Source organism: Vicia villosa, linkage group LG3, assembly GCF_029867415.1.
Source record: "Vicia villosa cultivar HV-30 ecotype Madison, WI linkage group LG3, Vvil1.0, whole genome shotgun sequence".
Classification (NCBI taxonomy): domain Eukaryota; kingdom Viridiplantae; phylum Streptophyta; class Magnoliopsida; order Fabales; family Fabaceae; genus Vicia; species Vicia villosa.
This window is the reverse complement of record NC_081182.1, coordinates 12,733,020-12,752,877: the sequence shown is the minus strand read 5'-3', so window position 1 is coordinate 12,752,877 and position 19,858 is coordinate 12,733,020. Positions and strand designations below refer to the sequence as shown.

Here is a 19,858-nt window from a genome sequence, read left to right as displayed (position 1 = left end):
GAGAGAAAGAGAATAGGAGAGAGAGAGAGAGAGAGAGGTTTGGACTGGGTAGCGAGAAAGGAGGAGGAAACAATGGGCGAGGTATCTGAAACAACAACAACAACCATGACGACGACAACCACCAAGAGGAAGAAGAAGGGTCGTCCTTCTCTTTTGGATCTTCAAAAACGATCTCTCAAAAAGCAACAAAAACATCACCAAAACCCCAATTTTCCCAATTCCAATTCCAACGATGAAGATGAACGCATACTCAAGAAACAAAAGCTCTTACAAGCTTTCAATTCCAATCTCCAAAACCTTAACCCTCCCGCATTATTCCCTAATTCCAATTCCGATCCCCTATCTCACCCTATCGGATCAGATCATCAATACGTGAGTTCCATTCATCAATCCAATTCATCATCCATCTCCCAATTACCTTTTCAATTTCAATTTCCCTCTCCCAATTTTACGAATATCGTTTTTTATTTTTCTTTAATTTAATTTCTGGAATTTCGCGCGTAATTTTATATTTTTAATTTCTGGAATGAATGAATACACGTTGAATTGGGAAATTGGATATTTTTGACCGTTTAAATATATAATTTTGGGGGAAAATTTTTGTGTGGGGCATGTTGTTATCTTTTTCGCTCTCTTAATTTATGTACACTAGATTCAGCTTTCATCTATTCACTCAGTGCAAGGACATGTTTAAAAGCTTCAATTTGTCTTATCCTTAAATATTATTGCCATCTTCTTTTTATTTTTTCGATAAAAATCTATGCTTTTTTTATATTTTCTTGAAAATTTTATTTGGGGTTTTTGGTTGACTATGTTATAGAGAGTAAAAAGTAGATATTTTGTGTTGTGAAATCAGAGGGATATGTCTTTTTTTGGGGGTTTTGATGATGGAATGATTTTTGCAGGATGGAAAGGTTCGGAAAGCGACTGACAGTAAACATGGTATGACTATGAATGAAGATGTATTGTATTGTATTGTTTTTGTATATGAAATTATGAAATTATGAAATCATTTTTTTCTCTCAAATGGGTTCTTTCTTAGATGGGGGTGTATAAGTAAGTGGGGGAATATTAATGGCGATTTTTTTATTGTGTGTTGACAGGTTCGCAGGTTGTGTCCGGTCCCACTACACCTTTGCCAGACAAAAAGCTCTTGCTGTTTATCCTTGACAGACTTCAAAAGTGTGTCTCTTATTTGTTTCTTTCTATGTTCTTTTTATTTTTTGTTTTCTTTTTGGTTTGAAAAAATCTATCAGTTCTGTTCTTTACTGTTCATAATAACCATCTTGTAGGAAGGACACACATGGGGTCTTCTCTGACCCGGTGGATCCAGAAGAGGTGAATTTTTTTGTGATGCTAAGGGATATATGGTATTTGATTTGAGTGCTTCCTATTATCACCTTAATTGTGACCAAGAAATTTTCTTGCTGCAGCTTCCTGATTATCATGATATCGTTAAGCACCCTATGGATTTTGGAACTATAAGAAAGAAATTGGATGAGGGATTGTATGTCTGCCTTGAACAGTTTGAGGTTGGTATATCAATTTTGATCTGTTTATCTGAGTCTGTCTCTGCTCCTAAACCTTCTTATCTATTTGGATTCGCCTTAATGCAAGAAATAATTGAAATAAAAGCAGTATCTTTTTGAGATACTGTTGTGTAAACAGTAACTTCGCGATTCTTTATGAGTAGTTGATACCACTTCCGCGTTTTCATTTCAGCCTTTGGTGTTTATGAATAATTGCCATATTTCACCAGCCAAGCAAACACACTTGCTTCCCTCCCTTATTTGGTTGCGTCTTGTAAAGAAACACTATTTAATTATTTGATTATTCATTATTCGATTCATTATCAAATGGTGGTGCCATGGGCGCTATAGTAAATATCGACCGATATTGCGGGTTTTCCTGCCATAATCCGCTATTACGGGGCCACAAAGTGGCCGGTATGGTGGGATTTTGGCTCTCCGCCATCGACAACACTGAACTATACACAATGCTTTTGGATTGTTTATAATGTACGCCGAGTTTATGTATAGAAGTTCTGCAAAATATGTATTATGAGGTTTCTTAGAGCAAGAGCTTATAAAAATCTTACCTGGAAACAACATGCTTTACAAACTGATAATTTATTGACATTATGTGCTTGCTCAAGTTGTATTAAGAAACAGTTGTCATTCTTGAAAAGCCATTAGTTTGGTTAGGTTAGTTATTCCTATGGTTTCATTGTTTGATCTGATATCTTATAACCCATGTGATGTCTAAGAGTTACCATGCCGTTCTTGAAATGCCATTTGTTTGGTTCATTAGTAATTTCTGGTATTGTATCATATGTGCACTTATTAGTCCAACTCACATTTGTTGTAATTTAGGCTATTGATTACTAGATTTGGATTTTTTATTATGTTTAATTTGCCAGTAATATATTCCTCTTGCTGTCAGATATTTTGATACAAATTTGAAATACACTACTGCTTCATTTTTGCAGAATGACGTGTTCTTGGTATGCTCTAATGCAATGCAATACAATTCATCAGATACTATTTACTATCGGCAGGTTCGGTGAAGTCTTCAGTTAATCTATTTCAATTTCATCCCTTCTTTAAATGTGGTGTCTAAGTTAGAGACTTGACTTTTTTTCTTAGGCCCGGGCCATGCAAGAGATAGCAAAGAAGGATTTTGAGAATCTAAGACAAGATAGTGACGACGAGGGTGAAGACGATGATGATAGTGAACCACCACCACCACCCAAAATTGTGCAGAGGGGAAGGCCGCCGGGAAAGCACACGAAAAAGTCATTGGGCATGTCTCCATCTGAGCTTGTTATTCCTGAATCTTCCTCTGATGCAACTCTTGCTTCTGTTGGGGATATTGCTAGTGGTTCCAATGGTTATAATCTCAGAAAAGTAGTAAGCAAATTTCAGCCTACAGATGCATCAGCCAGGGCTTACCACAACAACAGTGGAGGTTACACAAATTTGACATCCGAATGGGAGAATGAATTTCCACGTCAGAATCTATGCTCATTCCTTTCTAAAGTTTGTCCAATTCTTTCTTTATTTATTGGAATGATTCCTTAAGTTATGCTTTTTCCCCCTTCTTGCAGCTTCTGTTTTAAAAGCCGTGTTACGGTACGGAAAGAAGCAGTTCACGGTTGATGAGACCAGGCGTGACACTTACAGAAATCCAGTTCCCGTAGGAAATGAACCACCAGTATTGACCGCATTCGAAGATAATTTCAAGCAGCTTCTTTCAGTACGTAATTCTGTTTTTTGTTTTAATTTTCATTTTTTATCAACCGGTTGTGTAAATTTAAGAGTGACAGATAGCCATTTTTAATGAATTGTAATAGTTTTAATATCTTATCTTGTACTTTCTCTAAGATTGCTGATAGTATCTCATGCTTGGTCAGTTCTAAAGCTTTATATTAGTTTGAAAATCTTGTACTTATGAACTCTTTTGCTTTCAATCAGGTTGGTTTACATGTGAAGCACAGCTATGCAAGAAGCCTAGCCAATTTTGCTGCAGACCTTGGTCCAGTTGCTTGGAAAGTTGCTGCTAGGAAAATCAGTAGTGTTTTGCCCCCAGGACATGAATTTGGTCCGGGATGGGTATCCGACGATGATGTGTCACAGAGGCAACACTCTGCAGTTCGTGATGAGAGAAATTCGGATACTCCTGTACAAAGTAGATTTTCTTCTCCATCAAGAATGTTCTCTCTTGCAAATGCATCACCATTGCAAAGTGGAGATATGGCAATGAACAGAGATTTCAGTTACCAAAACGAAATGAATCCAAGCAGCAGTGTTAGTGGCGGGAATGAATCCATGATTCATGGGATGATTCAGCAGGAGCCCATGCCACAGTCTGATGATTTTGGTTCAAATGGTCGATTAGGTTCTAATTTTTCACCTCAAATGAAGATGGTAAGACTTGCTGACATAACTGGCTCTTCAAATGCCGGTAATGCTCCTCAAATGTTAGACATGGATGCCATACACCACCTGTCCGGTCAAACTGCACCTACAAATGTTAATCCGACAGCTCTCAAGGCCCAATTCTTCAACAAGTCAAGTCAATCGGATTCCAGCAATTTATCAGGTCTGGAATCTGGCTTCGAGTCACAAAGATCATCTCAGGGGCTTGCTGGAAATTCGTCTTGGCAAGGATCAGAAGCTCCTACTAAGCAACAGAGTTCTTTTTCACATGCTAGTGACTTGAACAGGATGATTGAGGCAACAAATTCACTGAGCTCCAATGTCGAAACTGGTTCTCAGCTGCAACCAAATCTTGCATTGCAGCTCTGATGATATATTATTTTTGACATTGGAAAATTTCTCATTCAATTTCTAACTTGATAATGTCATGTCATGAGGGAGAAAGTTAAAAAGTTTAATGGATACTGTCATATAATAGTAATAGGTTTTTATTTTAGATACTTTTGTGTTTTGTTTTCTCTCATGACATGGCATTGCCATCTTGATAAATAAGATGGGAAGCTCCAAATTCTGTCAATTGATTTCAGAAGCTCTCAGAAGCTGGGCTTTACAGTTTTAGTTGTAGAGCTTTTGTACTTTTTTTTACTTTAAAATGGATTTTGGCTGTACCATGTTTACAGTTCGATTGGTATCAGCTCAGGACTATACCTTAATTGGGACAACAAATGTTCAATACTTTCATTACATTAGTTTGGATACTTAACTTTCTTCGCCTTCATTTTTGTTTCTGTTGCAACTTAGTACAATGTACAACGCTTGTCTTTAACACTGTTACAACATAGTACAATGTACAACAATGATTGTCAAAACACAGTTCATTAGAGAAATATTTTAACCTTAAAATGAAAAGTTAATTATAGCTTTTCCAATTGTTTTATTCAAAAACACGGAACTTCAGAAAAAAAAATATTTCTATGATAATAAAGATATTGAAGTTAGCTACAAAATCTAAACATGTTTTTAAATTTTTTCTAAAATCATTTTTTTAAAAAATTAAAACAAATTTACCTTTAATGCAATTTATTTTAAATATCTAAATTATAAATGAAAATATCTAATGCAATTTATTTTAAATATCTAAATTATAAATGAAAATATCTTTTATTGAAATTAATATTATAAAAGCACATGGCATTTATTTTGGAACACGTTTTAGATTTTCAAATTACAATTATTTTTTTATTAAACAATTCCCACGCAAAGAAAAAGGTATACAGTTTATGATCTCCAATTTCACTAAACTCGTGCTTTAAAGTGTTAACCATGCAGGCCTAACCCACGCCGCCATAAAGGAGATTGAAGTCACCGTTCAAGATCAATGGTTATTCAACTCTATTCCTTTATTGTTCCTTCGAGGAGCTGGATCATCCATTTCTGATTCTCGAACGGAACAGTTTTAATTTTATTTCTCTCTTTTATAAAGATACTGACAATTGCCTAGAAAAATTTAGTTGGACTGCAAATGAGGTTTCTTTGGGGAGGTTCAAAAGGAAGGTTGTATATTTCTAGGGTTAAGTGGGAAAACATGTGTAGACCTCGAAAGGAGAGGGGCTTAGTGGTTAAGGATATGAGACTTGTGAATTTAGATTTGCTTAGTAAGTGAAGGCGGAGGTTGTTAGAAGGTAGGTTGTCTTTGTGGAAGAAGGTGATTTCTGATAGATAAGGTTCTCATGTTGGTAGCTCCCTAGTGGGAGGTCGATTAGAGGACCTTAGGAGTGTCTCTTCCTGGTGGAAATGAGTCTCTCTTCTTAGCCTCGTTTAGGATTTTCGGCTTATTGGTTTGTGTCGTCTTTCTCTAAGGTGGTTGGAGATGGTCTTTAGACTAGGTTATGGGTTAGGTATTATTACGCCCTCCCAGTTATGTGTTTTGTTTGAGAGATTGTTTCTTATTTTTAAGCAAAAAGATTATTTGGTGGGGTCAATGGGGAAGTTCAATGAGGTTAACGATGTTGGGAGTTTAGGTGGAGGCGTTCCTTACGCGTTAGGGAAGAAGAGTTGCTAGCATAAACTCCTAGTCTCATTGTAGGGGAGTTTCTGTAGGGGCACGTGGATGCCTGTGTCTGGGTCCCATATCTTTCGAGAGGTTTCTCTGTGAGATCATCTTATTTGAGGCTTTTTGCTCTGGTGGCGGGGGTAGATAAAATGGCCGACTTGCGTTCGGAAAATATTTGCTAGGGTTTGAAAGAGTTGGGTTCCTTCCAAAGTGGTGATCATATCCTGGCAGTTGCTGCAAGATAGGTTGCCGATTAGGAAAAATTTGGCTAAGCGGGGAATTGGGTCCGAGGGGATCTAGGAGGTTGTGTGTTTGGTTTAGAATTTGCGGGGTTTGCAAATCACGTGTTTCTTCAGTGTGAGGTAGCCTTCTTGCTTGGGTATAAAGTGCTCAAGTGGGCTGGCAGGCCCCTACCACTTCCATGTTCTATTTTAGGGGGTGTTAGAGGTTTTTTCGGGGTTTGACTAGAGTGAGAAATCTCGCTTAGGTCTGCTTCCGATCTGGTATTCAGTGGTTTGAGTCATTTGGAAAATGCGACGTAAAATTAATTTTTGTCAAGAAAGGTTGTCGCTTAATCACTAGGCACACTTGATTATTAGTTTAGTGTGAATGCGTGTTTATTCCCATGCTCCTTTTCTCTCGTTCTTAGACTGGGAGCATGACCTACTCGATTATATTTGAGATTAAGGGTGAGCTTGGTGGTCAGCTGTTCCTCTCTATTTCTTGCAGGTGGTCACATTTTTGCGTTCTTTCAACTCTTATGTTCAGGAGGTAAACTACTTCAATCACTCAGGAGATGGTTAAGTTTTTGCTTTCTTCTGTTATGATTTTTATACTGATATTGAGTTGATTTTGTTTGTTATTATACTTTTTTGAATGAGTTTTGCATGTTTTGTTTTGGTTTCCTTTTGCTTTTGTTGTGTTCATTTTGTTAGTTTTTGTTGTTCATGAGCCCAACTTGTGTTTGTTTTATTTCATGTACTCTTTTCTTTTTTTACTAATATATTGATTTTCCATGCTATTAAAAAAATTGTGAAGTGACTTCGAATTTATGATAAATGTTTAAAAAGAATAATTTGAAATGGAGGTGGTAATATATAATGTATTAAACAATAATATTACAAGTTATAAAAAAAAAATTACAAGATGTCAATTATCTATTATATTTAAAATATAAAAAATCACGCTAAACACTATTATTGTTGTTTACAAATCGACTTCAAAAGTGATGAATTAGACAACTTTCTCTTCGTATAACCATAAAAACTTTGCTTGATTTTCACATGAATTTGTTTTAGTATAATTACATGAGAATCACGAGAGGAATGGTTAGCCAGTTGAATAATAAATGACCAAACTCAAAATTGAAGTTAAGAATAAACAAATCAAGTAAAGTACATAGGAACAAATTTCATTTATGAAGAAGCACTAAATGCAGTGCAGTATCAGTTATAGGATGGACAAAATGTGACAACAAAGAGTACAAGAATTCTATTCCGTGCATAAAAAAAACTGGAATAGAACAAACAAAACGGAATATAAAATCCACCCACTCCATTTTCTTTCAACTTTTCCTATGTATTGTATTCATCTATCTTTAATTTTGTTTGTAATGAATAATAATCACAACCTGTCCCCACCTAATCAAAAAAACCATTCCATCAAGAATCAATCAACAAATAAAAAAAAATATAAAATCCTCATCTAGTTTGCCAAGCCATTCTATAACCATTAGGCGTGAACGATCCAAACCATTCACGTGTCAACATTTTCAACCTCTCATCCTTAACTTCACAAAACCTCTGTGTCCAATCCTTAGGTTCAACAGCCTCAAACCCCAACCCAGGTGTCCTATCCTGCGAATTCAGATTCACATTCTGTCTCCAATCCACCACATACGCAGAAACCCTCCTCCTAAACTTGTTCTTAAACTCATCCCACGCTTGGTACTTATAATGATTCACCAAACCTTCTTCCGGACCAAGTTGTTTCGACCTAAAACCCTCTCCCTGATTCACCTGAAAATGATGTATCACATTCCATAAACTCTTGTCTACCGCTTCCACCAACACAATCGATTTGTGTCTCTGTTCCACTTTTCTCCGACACGTGTAACCTTGTGTTACACCTTGTACCGGATGTTGTCGTTGACCTGATGGCCCATATTCTAAACACATCATTGACACCTGTCCAATTTTACCACCCCTATTATAATACTTACCGTCTTCCCGCGGTAACATTGATTTCAACGACGGTAAAACCTCTAATTCATTTTCATTTTCACCTTCTATTTGGGACCCATTTCCATTATTACCATCATTATTACCCCAAGAAGGTGAATACATGAATTCATCAACATCTACATACACAGTCCAAGTGCATAACCCTTTTGATTTTGAGTAAAGAATGCTATGTGAAAATCCAGCTTCTTGAGTCTTAGGCCAAATCCAAAGCAAAGTGCTTATGTTGTAACCCTCTTCACGAAGCTCTTTGATTATTCCATGGAAATCATCATCGCTTCCATTATCATACAATAAGAAATTTTCAACTCCTATTTTTGAATGATACACAACCCATTCTCTCAAGAATTTCGCTACGTTGTAAACCATAGTGCATGCGCATAGGAAATATTTGGGCTGGGCTTCTATATGGGCCTGTAAATGGGCCTTGGATCTAACCATTTGTAAAGCGAAAGGGGAGTCATTTTGTTTGGGCTTTAAATTGGGCCTTGGTTTGGGCCTGGGTGAGTAATACGCTACGGATGGGACCACGAGGTTTTTTTGAATAATCTCTAGGGAAACTCCGATTCTCGAATTTGAACGCAAAATTGATGGATCTGGATGATGGCATCGGAAAACCTCTTGAACGGAGCTTGTTACGGCGGTGCGAATTCCGTTTCCGATTTGGAAAACACAGTTGAATTCCTTTGGAGGCAGATCGTAGCCTTGACGATGAGTCACACCTTTTGCAAACAAAACGACGTCGTCTTCGGTAGAAAACGACTCGTACACGAGAAAATTCCATCTGAGAAGCTCCGGCGCTGGATATTGATCGTGATTTTCATTCTCCGATCTTCCAGTCACCAACATCGGCTGCGCCAATCTTTTCCTCCGCCGAGCTGGCTCCGGCATGTCGCACTTGAACGTTGTACGGTTCGTGAACGGTAAAACACCGGAGAATCTTGCCGGAGACATGATATTATTCTGGAATAAACAGTTAAATTCACCGGAGGAAGATAACGGCGTGTTCGGCGAAACGAGAAGGAGAATCTCCCAATCAGGTAACAAAACGGAAACCGTTGAGAAAGATTGTTTGAAGTTGATGGACGAAACGCGGCGTGATTGGTGCTGATGCTGAAACTCGTTAACGATATGATTTTTCTTTGCATTTGCATCGGTAGTAACGGAGACATGATTTTTTGCGTTGAGCTTTCTCGGAAGATCGTCGAAGTCGAAATCGGGCTGCCAATGAGAAACGGCATCACGAGAGAGAAGGAGAGAATAAGCCGCGAATGCAAGGATGGCCAGTAAGAAGATTAAGAGCGTTGTTCGTGGCCTTCGTCTCATGGTTTCGAAAGAGCTATTTATGAATGTTGTTGTTGTTGTGGTAGAATTGTTAATGGAGAAAACAGTGTTGAAAATAGAATTGGAGTTGTAATAATAGGAGGATGGGTATGGAGAATTATCTAATGGTGAGGAATAAGGCTTCATATTTTTTTATGGTGTAATGTTAATTTTAGAACTTTGGTGCGTCTAGTTCATAAATAGGAAATTTGTAATATGGGATATAATATAAGGAATGTTTAATGTGAGTGGTGGTGTCACATATTGAAAGAGAAGTCAAATAGGTGTGGAGGATTTGTAATGTGACACAAGCTTTGTGTGATTCTATGAGTAAAGCTATAAACAATAGCGAGGGTGCAACCTTTACGTGCTTGCACCATCTTACTTTATTCTTCAATAAAGTTATACTTGTAGTACTTTTAGATTTTTTATAAAAGACCAATTTTCCCTTATTAAATTTTATTCAAAAAATAATTAAATTTTATACAAAGAAATAAAATATAGTATTGGTAATTGGAATACTTTGTATTCAATAAATTGATTAGAAATTTTGAAATAATTGATTAGAAATTTAAATTCAATGGTCAAAATTCGATATTATTAAATTAGAGAATTCAAATTCTAAATCCTTTCCTATTTAATTGACGTAATCTAGACTCTTCTTATAGTTAGTTGTAGACAAACAGTCATTTAAAAAGATGTATTTTAAATATTCTTTAAATAAATTTATTTTTATATACATTTGGTAATAGAATTGATTTAATTACTTTGAATAAGAATAAAAGTATAAAGTATTTATAAAATTTGATTGGTTCTTTAGGCTCTAGTTGGATCATGAATGAATCACTTGTACTTCACTGTTTTTTCAGAAATTTCAATAAAGTTATTTCTTTTCCAAAAAAAAAAAAGAACTTATAAATTTAAAATATTTAATATTTATAATATTATTAACAAAGGATCTATTATATATTCGAAATCATTTTAGTTCAATCGATCATAATGAATGAAATTAAAAAATTATTTTATCTTTATTTCAGAGATAAAATTTTAATTTTTAAATATCAATTTTTTCTCCATCTCATTGTTTTTTTTTTGTTAATTATTAAATTTAATTGAGTTTATAGGATATTTTTATTTTTATTATAAAATTTCAAATTTGTATGTGTGTATGATAAATTTTTTATCTCACAACTATTAGTATAATATCTATTAGTATAAAAAATTTATTTTCAAATGTCAAAATTTTTATTTTTTTATTTTTCTATCTCATGAGTCCTTTTTTTAATGATTATTTAATACAATTATGTTGTAGTCTGTTATTATTTTCAATATATTTGTAAGAGGAAGACATACTTTCTATTTATTTTAAAAAAAATTATAACATACAAATAGAAAAAAAAAGTATATATTTCCTTTATAAAAATTATCAATAAAACATAGTATTTTTTTACAATTTTTATATTATTAAAAATATTTGTAATGCATTAAAATGTATAATTATATTATAAGAAATTAAATATTTATGGGTGTATAAATGCACGATATATTGGCGTTTAGTTTTGTTTTTACTGACATATTTAATCAATTCTATTTATTTATTTATTATTAAAAATATTAATTAATATTTTTTAAATTTTAATAAAATTAATAATTTATTTATTAAAATGTATAATACTCAATAGTCTACACACAACAATCTTTTTATCACTAAAATATTTATTTTATTTTAATTGATAATTATTTGTACTTGAGACACAAAATTGTTATTTTCAAATGTCAAATTTTCTCCTTTTTCTTTCTTACTCCATTTTACGGACTTTTTTTTTTCCTTTTTTTTTTTATAATTTAATGCAATTAAGTTTATATTATCATTGTTCATTTTATAATTAAATAATTCATTTCAAATATATATATATATATATATATATATATATATATATATATATATATATATATATATATATATATATAAATACAACTTATATCGTATTAAATAAATTTTTGTGCGATAACACAAATATCTTGCTAGTAATTGATTAGAAATTTTAATCTAACGGTCCAAATTCGACATTGTTAAATTAAAGGACATCATTGCAAGAAATCGAACTCTAGTGTGTGTGTAAGAATTTGGATCCCTCCGTACTTTATTGAAGTAATCTAGATTCTTCGAGTGATTATTACCATTTTGTTTGTAGACAAACAATAGTTTAAAAATATTTCTTTTAAATATTTTTTAATAAATTTATTTTTTAATAAATTTATTTTAAAAATAAATTTATTTTCATATACTTTTTGTAATTGAATTTATTTAATTACTTTGAATAAGAATAAAAACATTTATTAATTTATAATATTTAATATTTATAATATTGTTTACAGAGTTTCTATTATATATTCATAATCATTTTAATTCGATTGATCATAGTAAATCGAATTAAAAAAGTAAAATATTTGATAAAATATTTAAATTTATTTAGTACTCCCTCCGTTTTTAATTATAAGTCGGTTTGGAAAAAAATTTGTATTTAAATATAAGTCGCTTTACAATTCCAATGAATAATTAATGCTATTTTTCCTTATATCCTTAAATATTTATTATTCTCTCTCCTTTCAATTATATAAATTTATCTTCCATATGTCATTAATGAAGGATAATTTTGTAAAAACCTTCATAATTTTTCATTTTCATACAACAATTATTATTTTTCTTAAACGGTGTGAAAAGTCTAAAACGACTTATAATAAAAAACGGAGGGAGTAATATTTTAATAATATTCTTAAATGTATATGATTCTCTCTCAAATCTATCTTTCACATGTCATTAATAAATAATAATTTTATAAAAACCTTTATGATTTTTCATTTTCATATAACAATGATTATATTTTTTCATAGATATAAAAAGTTCAAAACAATTTATAATAAAAAAAGGAGATAATATATAAAATAAATTTTGAAATAGATTGACATATGACAAATGTATTTAAATTTTTATAGAAGGTAAATAAAAAGTATCTGGTAAAAGTCATTATTTATACATTAATAAGAAAAATAGATTCGAATAAAAAATATATTGAAATAGAATATATATTGACATTGCTGACTTGGAAAGTTTGAGAGTATAATTAAAAATATATAAATTATAAATTAAAGAAAATAAAATAAAAGCTTAATTTCATAAAAGAATTTAATTTTTTTACCAAAAACTAATTAATTCACTGAATAGTTTTTCTACAAATTTTGATATCAACACGAACTTTTAAATCCAAAAATGATGAATTTTAGAAAAAGAAATACACTAAATTTTGACCTCAAAACGATGGATTTTAGAAAAAGAAATAGTAACTTTTGACCCAAAAGCTACATTTTTGTGTTTTCTATTAAAATTTTAAATTGGGTCAAAATTCACTAGTACCAAAATCATAACCACAGGAAAACTGTCCGACCAAAAACTCAGATTTTGAATAAAGAAATTAAAGTTTCATTTTGAATAAAACAGAAAATTAAAATCATATTTGAATTTGGACTGCTATATTATGTCTTTCTTTAATCTAGGTGATAATTTAAAAAAAAAAACATTACAAAGAATAAAGAAACGGGATAAAATTTTCAAAATTTGTACGCGGTATGAGTTTTAGTATGAGAATTTTACACTTTACCTTGTATTTGCATATTTGCATATGTAGCATTAGGATTAGGACCGACAATCATCCAAACTAATTTAAAAGTAATGCAAAATTTGATTTAAAAATTAAATCGTTGAACTAGATTCATGAACTAAATAAGGTGAATATGAGCTAAAAATTAAGTTCGTTAACTAAATAAACTGAACTTGAACTATACATAATTTGAAGGCAAAATATCCTTTTTGGTCCCTTAAGTATACCCCAAGGTCCATTCTGGTCCCTTATCTCTAAAAAGTGTCAAAGTGATCCTTTAATTGTCCAAAAAGGACCACGTTTGTCCTTTCTGTCCAAATGGCACAAACGGACGTTAGGTTTGTATACGTGGCAGGTGACGTGGAATGATATAAACTCGTTATTCAACGTTCTCTTCTTCATCGTTTGCAGAATTTCTTCCCCAAATTCTAGGGTTCATCGTTTGCCTCCTTTCTTCCCCAAATTCTAGGGTTCATCAGTTTCCAATGAAGCAGACATCATCATCAATCGCAGGGCCATGTTCATACGAATCTAACACGAAGAATGATGGTTTTGCTGCAAACTTGAGATGGAGACCCGTATGTGGGTGTGGAGAGATAGCTTTGCTTCGTAGGGCTTCAACAAGCACGAATTTCGGGAAGCAATTCTGGGGCTGTCGTAATTACAAGGTAAAAACGAACTTCACTTGTTTGTTCATGTCATTTATTGCCTTATGAATGATTGGTATTTTGAATTTCACAGGGTTCAACCCAAACAGGGTGTGGCTATTTTCAATGGTTCTTTGATGATGTGATGGATGAGAAAGACCAGTATATGAAGATGCAGAATAGTAGGATGGAGAAGATTCAAATTGAACTTGATGCAGCAAAAATGGAGTTGGTAACTCTTAAGGCAACAAATGACAGACTAAAACAAAAGACAAGAGAGTTGAAGAAGATGATGAATTCTGAGAAAAATTGGAAAAGGCTTTTCTGTGTTATTTTAGTGTTGGTCATTTGGAAAAGTCTGTATTAGTATGTTGTAAGGTTATTAATTAGTATGTACTGAATTTGATATTTATTCATGTATTGAATTTTAGTGTTGGTCATTTGTAATGTTATGGTTTAGTGTTGTAATGTTTTAAAGTTATCAATGGCAAAAATTATGTTATGGTTTAGTGTTGTAATGTTATGATTTGTTACACACTGCTAAGTATGTATTGACTTTTGCTAAAGGTCACAAACAACTAATATTCATATGACAGAAAAAGGCAAAAATTATAGGCCAAAATATTGCATTAACTTTAACATTAACCTTGCCATCAGAAATCACATGTTCAAAAGCACAAAATTACTTGGCCAAAATACTGCATACCAGGTTCTAAAAACACAAAATATTCAAACACATTACAAAATATTCAAACTGATGTCTAAAATTCCAAAACACTACATAAAATAAAGAGACTATGGTTTCCATTTTGGTGTGGCCCTTTTAGTAGGTGTTGTCCTCCTTGTTGTTGGACCTATAGCTATTTTTGCAGCAGTCAGCCTTGTGGTTGGACCAGGTGGGATAAAAGGGGCATTTGGCCTTCTAACTGCCAACTTCTTTGCTTTAGGAGTAGTCTTCTTGGCTGATTTTGGAGTAGTCTTCTGAGCTTGGGATGATTGTGATGGAGCTGCTTGAGATGACTGTGATGGAGCTGCTTGAGATGACTGTGATGGAGCTGAAGGAGCTGTTTGGGCTACTTGTACAGAAGTAGTCTGAGATGGAGCTGCTTGTGATGGAGCTGCTTGTGCAGTAGTTGATGGTACCTTGCAAGTAAGTTTGTTGTGTCCTTGTTTCTTGCATCTACTGCACTTCACAATGAAGCCAGTTCTTCTCATCTTTCTATCTGTGCCATCAAGTTCACCTTGTTCCAAATTCCTCCTTTTTTTGGGTCTTCCTGGCATTTTCCTAAATTTGGGTGGCAGAACATCAGGGTACTCTGTCCTCTCCCATAGGTTTGAGCCATTGACTGGAAAAATGACTGGCTGGTACACTTGCATATATCTTGATTTCCTGTAATACTCAGGGACATAATCATCAATCTTTTGGTTCCTGCTTTTGATTGCTGATAGTGAATGAACACAGGGGAGGCCTGTCAACTCCCACCTTCTACATGAACAAGTCCTATCTTTCAGATTGACTGTAAATTTTTCAGCATTGTTTTCCAAATTCCTCACTTCAAATATAAACTCATCAGACATCCTAAAAATCAAAATTTATATCAGAATGAAATCAGAATTTAAATAAAAATTCAAATCAGAATGAAATCATAATTTACCTTACAAGCCACATATTTGTGTATGAACTTGTTTTTTCAATCTTCTTTTTAATGTTTGGTAACACATCAACATCTTCTAATTTTTGAAACCTCATCCTGTTTGTTGCCCACCTTTCCATCATGTATACCCTAATCTCTTCCACCATGGTGATCAATGGTTTTGCCCTTGACTCCAATATGACACTATTAAAGGCTTCTGACATATTGTTCAGTACAGCATCACACTTGAAGCTCTCCTTACAAGCTGCCAAGCATATGTACAACCTCTTGAAATGTAAATTCTCAACAGTTGAACCTTCTTGTGCAGGCTGGACACAAACCTTAACAGTTGAACCTGGGTTAGATCTTAGTAACTCATGTGCATAGTCATACACCCTTGTATAATCCCCTAGAAATGACCCATCAACCATGTCTCTGGCTGCAAACCTAGCCCTTATAGCCTTGGTTTTGTTGACCCCAACATTCCACTTCTTCTGAACCTTTTCCTTAATGTCCTTCAGCTTCAGTCTAGGGTTTGTTTTAAGTGAATTCTGTAACCTCTTGCTCAACCATTTTGTCTTCAGTAACTTTACATGATACTCTCTACTACAGCTATGGGTGTCAACTACTTTCCTTAGTTGCCATGAATCCTCAGTAGGCAACTTAGCACAGTAAGATTCCCATTCACATCCATCCTTACACCTGACCCTAACCCTTATTTTGTCATTCTTAGTGAACCTTAAATCTCTGCCAGAATGGACTGCATAAGTAACAATTGCCTCCTTGAAATCTTCCTTTGTAGTAAAATATGTTCCCACTTCCCATCTGTAATTGGACATATCCTTTAAAAGCTTAAAAATTGGATACTTATTTCTCCTAGCCCTACTGCTATCATCACTATCACAATCACTTCCAAGATCCTCACTATCATTATCACTCCCTTTACTATCTTCTTTGTTTTCATCAGACATTTGTTTTCCTTTTTTACTTTTCATTTGTTCATTATCTTCAATATCACAGTCCAATAGGTTTCCATCCTCCTCTTCCAGTTCAGTACTATACTCATCAGAATCATCATCAAATACTATCTCCATTGCACTATCATACTCGAAGTTGCTATCATCAGAACTATCATCAGTCAGTCTTAAATCATCATCAACCTCACCACCCACAGGTCCATTATCAGCTCCAACTGCACTTACATCATCTTGTGCTACATCTCTGGCCCTCTCATCATCTTGTGTTACATCATTAGTCCTCACATCATCCTGTGCTACATCATTGGCCCTCTCACCATCTTGTGTTACATCATTAGTCCTCACATCATCCCGTGCTACATCATTGGCCCTATCACCATCTTGTGTTATCTCATTAGTCCTCACATCATCCTGTGCTACATCATTGGCCCTCTCACCATCTTGTGTTACATCATTAGTCCTCACATCATCCTGTGCTACATCATTGGCCCTCTCATCAAATTCCTTCAATATTTCCTCAATCTCTACTGCTACCTCATCTACTATCTCATTAGGTGGCATTTCATTAAGTGGAATATCATCTAACACAACTTCAGCTTCATCAGCAAAAACAGCCCGGGACAATGCGTGCTTAATAAAGACCTCAACACTAAGATGAACCCTATATAAATCAGCAATCTCTAATGCCCCTCTGTCATCTACCAATATATTCATCCCACCAGTTGGATCCTTATAATATATGTTTCCTATGGCTCGATAAACTAGTTCCTTGATACTACCTAACAACTCAAAAAAACTCCACTTATCAGCATCTACCCTCAGTTTAGCAATCTGACCTCCTACGTAAACGCTCAAGTCCTCACTCGCAAATTCACCACTATGGTGGATTTTAATGATTAGATACTCGTCCATTTCAAACGAAACCCTAAATAGAAGCGCATGATATAAACTTCAGAAACATGGAATTAAAACCATAATAGAGTACCAGGCATAGAGATGCAGAAACTTACCTCTGATGTCGTCTTCGTCTTTGCTTTCACCTTGAATGTCGTCTTCGTTCTCGTTCGCATCAACTAGAGATTGGAGTTTCGTCAATGGCAGCTGCACTAGGGTTTCCTCCAAGAACCAACAAAGAGAAAATGAGGTTTCTATTTCATTTTCCTTTCTATTTTATGTCAATTGCTGATTTACACATCTGGCAATTAAAATAAACCACCTGGCAATAAAGATAAAAACGTAAATGCCACATGTATGCCACCCATGCCTTTCCTTTGACTTTGACTAACGGAGCTGACAGAAAGGACAAACGTGGTCCTTTTTGGACAATTAAAGGATCACTTTGACACTTTTTAAAGATAAGGGACCAGAATGGACCTTGGAGTATACTTAAGGGACCAAAAAGGGTATTTTGCCTAATTTGAACCGATGTTCCATGCCTAGTAGCATGATATTGTATGCTGTAATTATAGTTGTAGAGGCTAATGAAAACTTATCCGGCTCCCAGGTGAATTGTTTATCAATGTTTTTTCTTCGTGTTATCCTTCATTGTTGTCCTTTAATATGTGCTTAACAGATATAATAGACTGCAATTCCACACAAACCAACTCTTGTTTTGTGTTAGTATAGATAGTAATATCATTATCTTGCTTTTGCTGATAAATGCTATTCAACTCGGTGTTTTTCATGCCAGTTTTTATATACTTCAAAGTTATAGCAAAAAAAAAAAAACACGTATTTATAAAAATGGAGATGATTTTTGTTAACATATTGCACATGGAAGCATTGAAAAGAGAAAGAATATAGGAAATATTATTATTCACATTATTGGAAAAGTAACGTTACAATAGTAGGCTATTAATAGCATGTCATATAGCCGTTGGAACAGTTTGGTGAGATAAAAAAGGAAAGTTGTTACAAAGGATAGAATGAGCTTTTACACTTAAGGTTTATTAGGCCTATGTATGTTAACACCCCCTCAAACTAGAATGAATATTTAACATTCCTAGTTGGGAAACACAAGAAGAGAAAGGTCCAGGATGTAGGGATTTAGTGAAGACGTCAGCTACTTGGTTTGCAGAATTGATAGGCATGAGATGAACAGTCTGGTTTTGGATTTTGTCACGGACGAGATGGCAATCCATTTCGATATGTTTCGTACGTTCATGAAAGATAGGGTTGGTTGCAATCTGTATTGCGCTTTGGTTGTCACAATAGAGAGTGACCGGAGATGGATGCTGTGTTCTGAAGTCGCGAAGGAGGAAGATGAGCCATTGTACTTCGCATGATGTGTTGGCCAATGCACGGTATTCTGCTTCTGACAAAGAACGAGATACAACAGTTTGTTTCTTTGTCTTCCAACTGATGATGTTGTCTCCGAGAAAGAAACAAAATCCTGTGGTGGATCTTCGAGATGTTGGACATGCGCCCCAATCTGAATCTGAGAAACCAGTAAGTTGGAGATTTGATGTTCGTTTGAAGTGTAGACCCATTGCTGGAGCATTTTTGAGGTAGCGAACTATCCGGTGGGCCGCTTGAAGGTGTGTTTGTGTTAGTTTGGCCAGGTATTGAGTGAGTGAGACTAGCTGCACCAATCTTCATCAGGGTATGAGTGCCCTGTATGAGACAGTGAGATCTAGTAAAAAGGCATATACAATTTAAAGAAGCACATAATTTAGAAATTTAAATTAGGTTGGTGGAGAATGTGGGGATGTAAAGAACATCATGAAGTTGAAAATTTTGATTGAAACAAATGGAACCAGAGTGAGTGGTGGTGATAGTGACTCCATTTGGGAGTCTAACAGGGATACGTGTTATGGAGGTGAAGGCTGTTAATAAAGATTTGTTGTGGCACAAATGGTCGGTGGCACCAGTGTCAAGCAGCCATTCCGAATTGTTATTAGCATAAATATTGTGAAGTTTAGATATACCTTGATGTGCAGCATTGCTAGTTTGAAGATGCTGGATGTTGGGTGCAGGGGATGTATTGTTGTGCTGAATCAAAGCTAGGAGGGCTCTTTGTTGTTCAGCAGTAAAGTTGATGGAATCAGGGGTATCCTCAGATGCAGCAGAGATACCTTCTTCAGGATTAGAGTCATCAGAGGCAGCCAAAGCAATGTTGGCCTTTTTGAGATAAGGTGGGAGCCCATGCTTTTTGAAGCAAACTTCAATGGTATGACCCGGTTTGTTGCAATATGTGCAAAATTTCAAGCCTTTTGATTTGGGGTTATATGGAGTTTTTGTGTTGGCTTCATTCGGACGACCTTTTGAAAAAGGTTGTTGGATTTGAATTATGAGCTTTTCATCTGGAACAGGAGTATAGGTTTGGCGTTCTTGTTGAATGAGCATAGAGAAGATTTTGTTAACATTAGGAAGAGGGCTCATGAGCAT

The 19,858-nt window shown here is 34.5% G+C and overlaps 3 protein-coding genes across 3 annotated transcripts; 2 read left to right on the top strand and 1 right to left on the bottom strand.

The window, feature by feature from the left end:
- On the top strand, positions 1 to 4,701 carry LOC131660336 (uncharacterized). Its single transcript, XM_058929559.1, has 9 exons — positions 1 to 372; positions 906 to 942; positions 1,104 to 1,182; positions 1,293 to 1,338; positions 1,434 to 1,532; positions 2,489 to 2,557; positions 2,646 to 3,009; positions 3,107 to 3,255; positions 3,474 to 4,701. Exons 1-9 carry the CDS (start codon positions 73 to 75, stop codon positions 4,305 to 4,307), a joined length of 1,977 nt encoding a protein of 658 aa, XP_058785542.1. The 5' UTR covers positions 1 to 72; the 3' UTR covers positions 4,308 to 4,701.
- Positions 4,702 to 7,381: 2,680 nt separating this feature from the next.
- LOC131660335 (glycosyltransferase family 92 protein At1g27200) lies at positions 7,382 to 9,814 on the bottom strand. Its single transcript, XM_058929558.1, has one exon. The coding sequence runs from the start codon at positions 9,699 to 9,701 to the stop codon at positions 7,692 to 7,694; it is 2,010 nt and encodes a 669-aa protein (XP_058785541.1). The 5' UTR covers positions 9,702 to 9,814; the 3' UTR covers positions 7,382 to 7,691.
- A 3,869-nt stretch (positions 9,815 to 13,683) lies between these two features.
- Positions 13,684 to 14,227, top strand: LOC131657569 (uncharacterized). The gene is made up of 2 exons (XM_058926953.1): positions 13,684 to 13,881; positions 13,955 to 14,227. Exons 1-2 carry the CDS (start codon positions 13,699 to 13,701, stop codon positions 14,225 to 14,227), a joined length of 456 nt encoding a protein of 151 aa, XP_058782936.1. The 5' UTR covers positions 13,684 to 13,698.
- The last annotated feature ends 5,631 nt before the right edge of the window (positions 14,228 to 19,858 follow it).

Coding starts and splice junctions, on each gene's coding strand:
- LOC131657569 (XM_058926953.1), top strand. CDS start 13,699: ATGAAGCAGACATCATCATCAATCGCAGGGCCATGTTCATACGAATCT. Junction 13,882..13,954: donor GGGGCTGTCGTAATTACAAG/GTAAAAACGAAC, acceptor TGAATTTCACAG/GGTTCAACCCAAACAGGGTG.
- LOC131660336 (XM_058929559.1), top strand. CDS start 73: ATGGGCGAGGTATCTGAAACAACAACAACAACCATGACGACGACAACC. Junction 373..905: donor TCGGATCAGATCATCAATAC/GTGAGTTCCATT, acceptor TGATTTTTGCAG/GATGGAAAGGTTCGGAAAGC. Junction 3,010..3,106: donor ATGGGAGAATGAATTTCCAC/GTCAGAATCTAT, acceptor CCCTTCTTGCAG/CTTCTGTTTTAAAAGCCGTG.
- LOC131660335 (XM_058929558.1), bottom strand. CDS start 9,701: ATGAAGCCTTATTCCTCACCATTAGATAATTCTCCATACCCATCCTCC.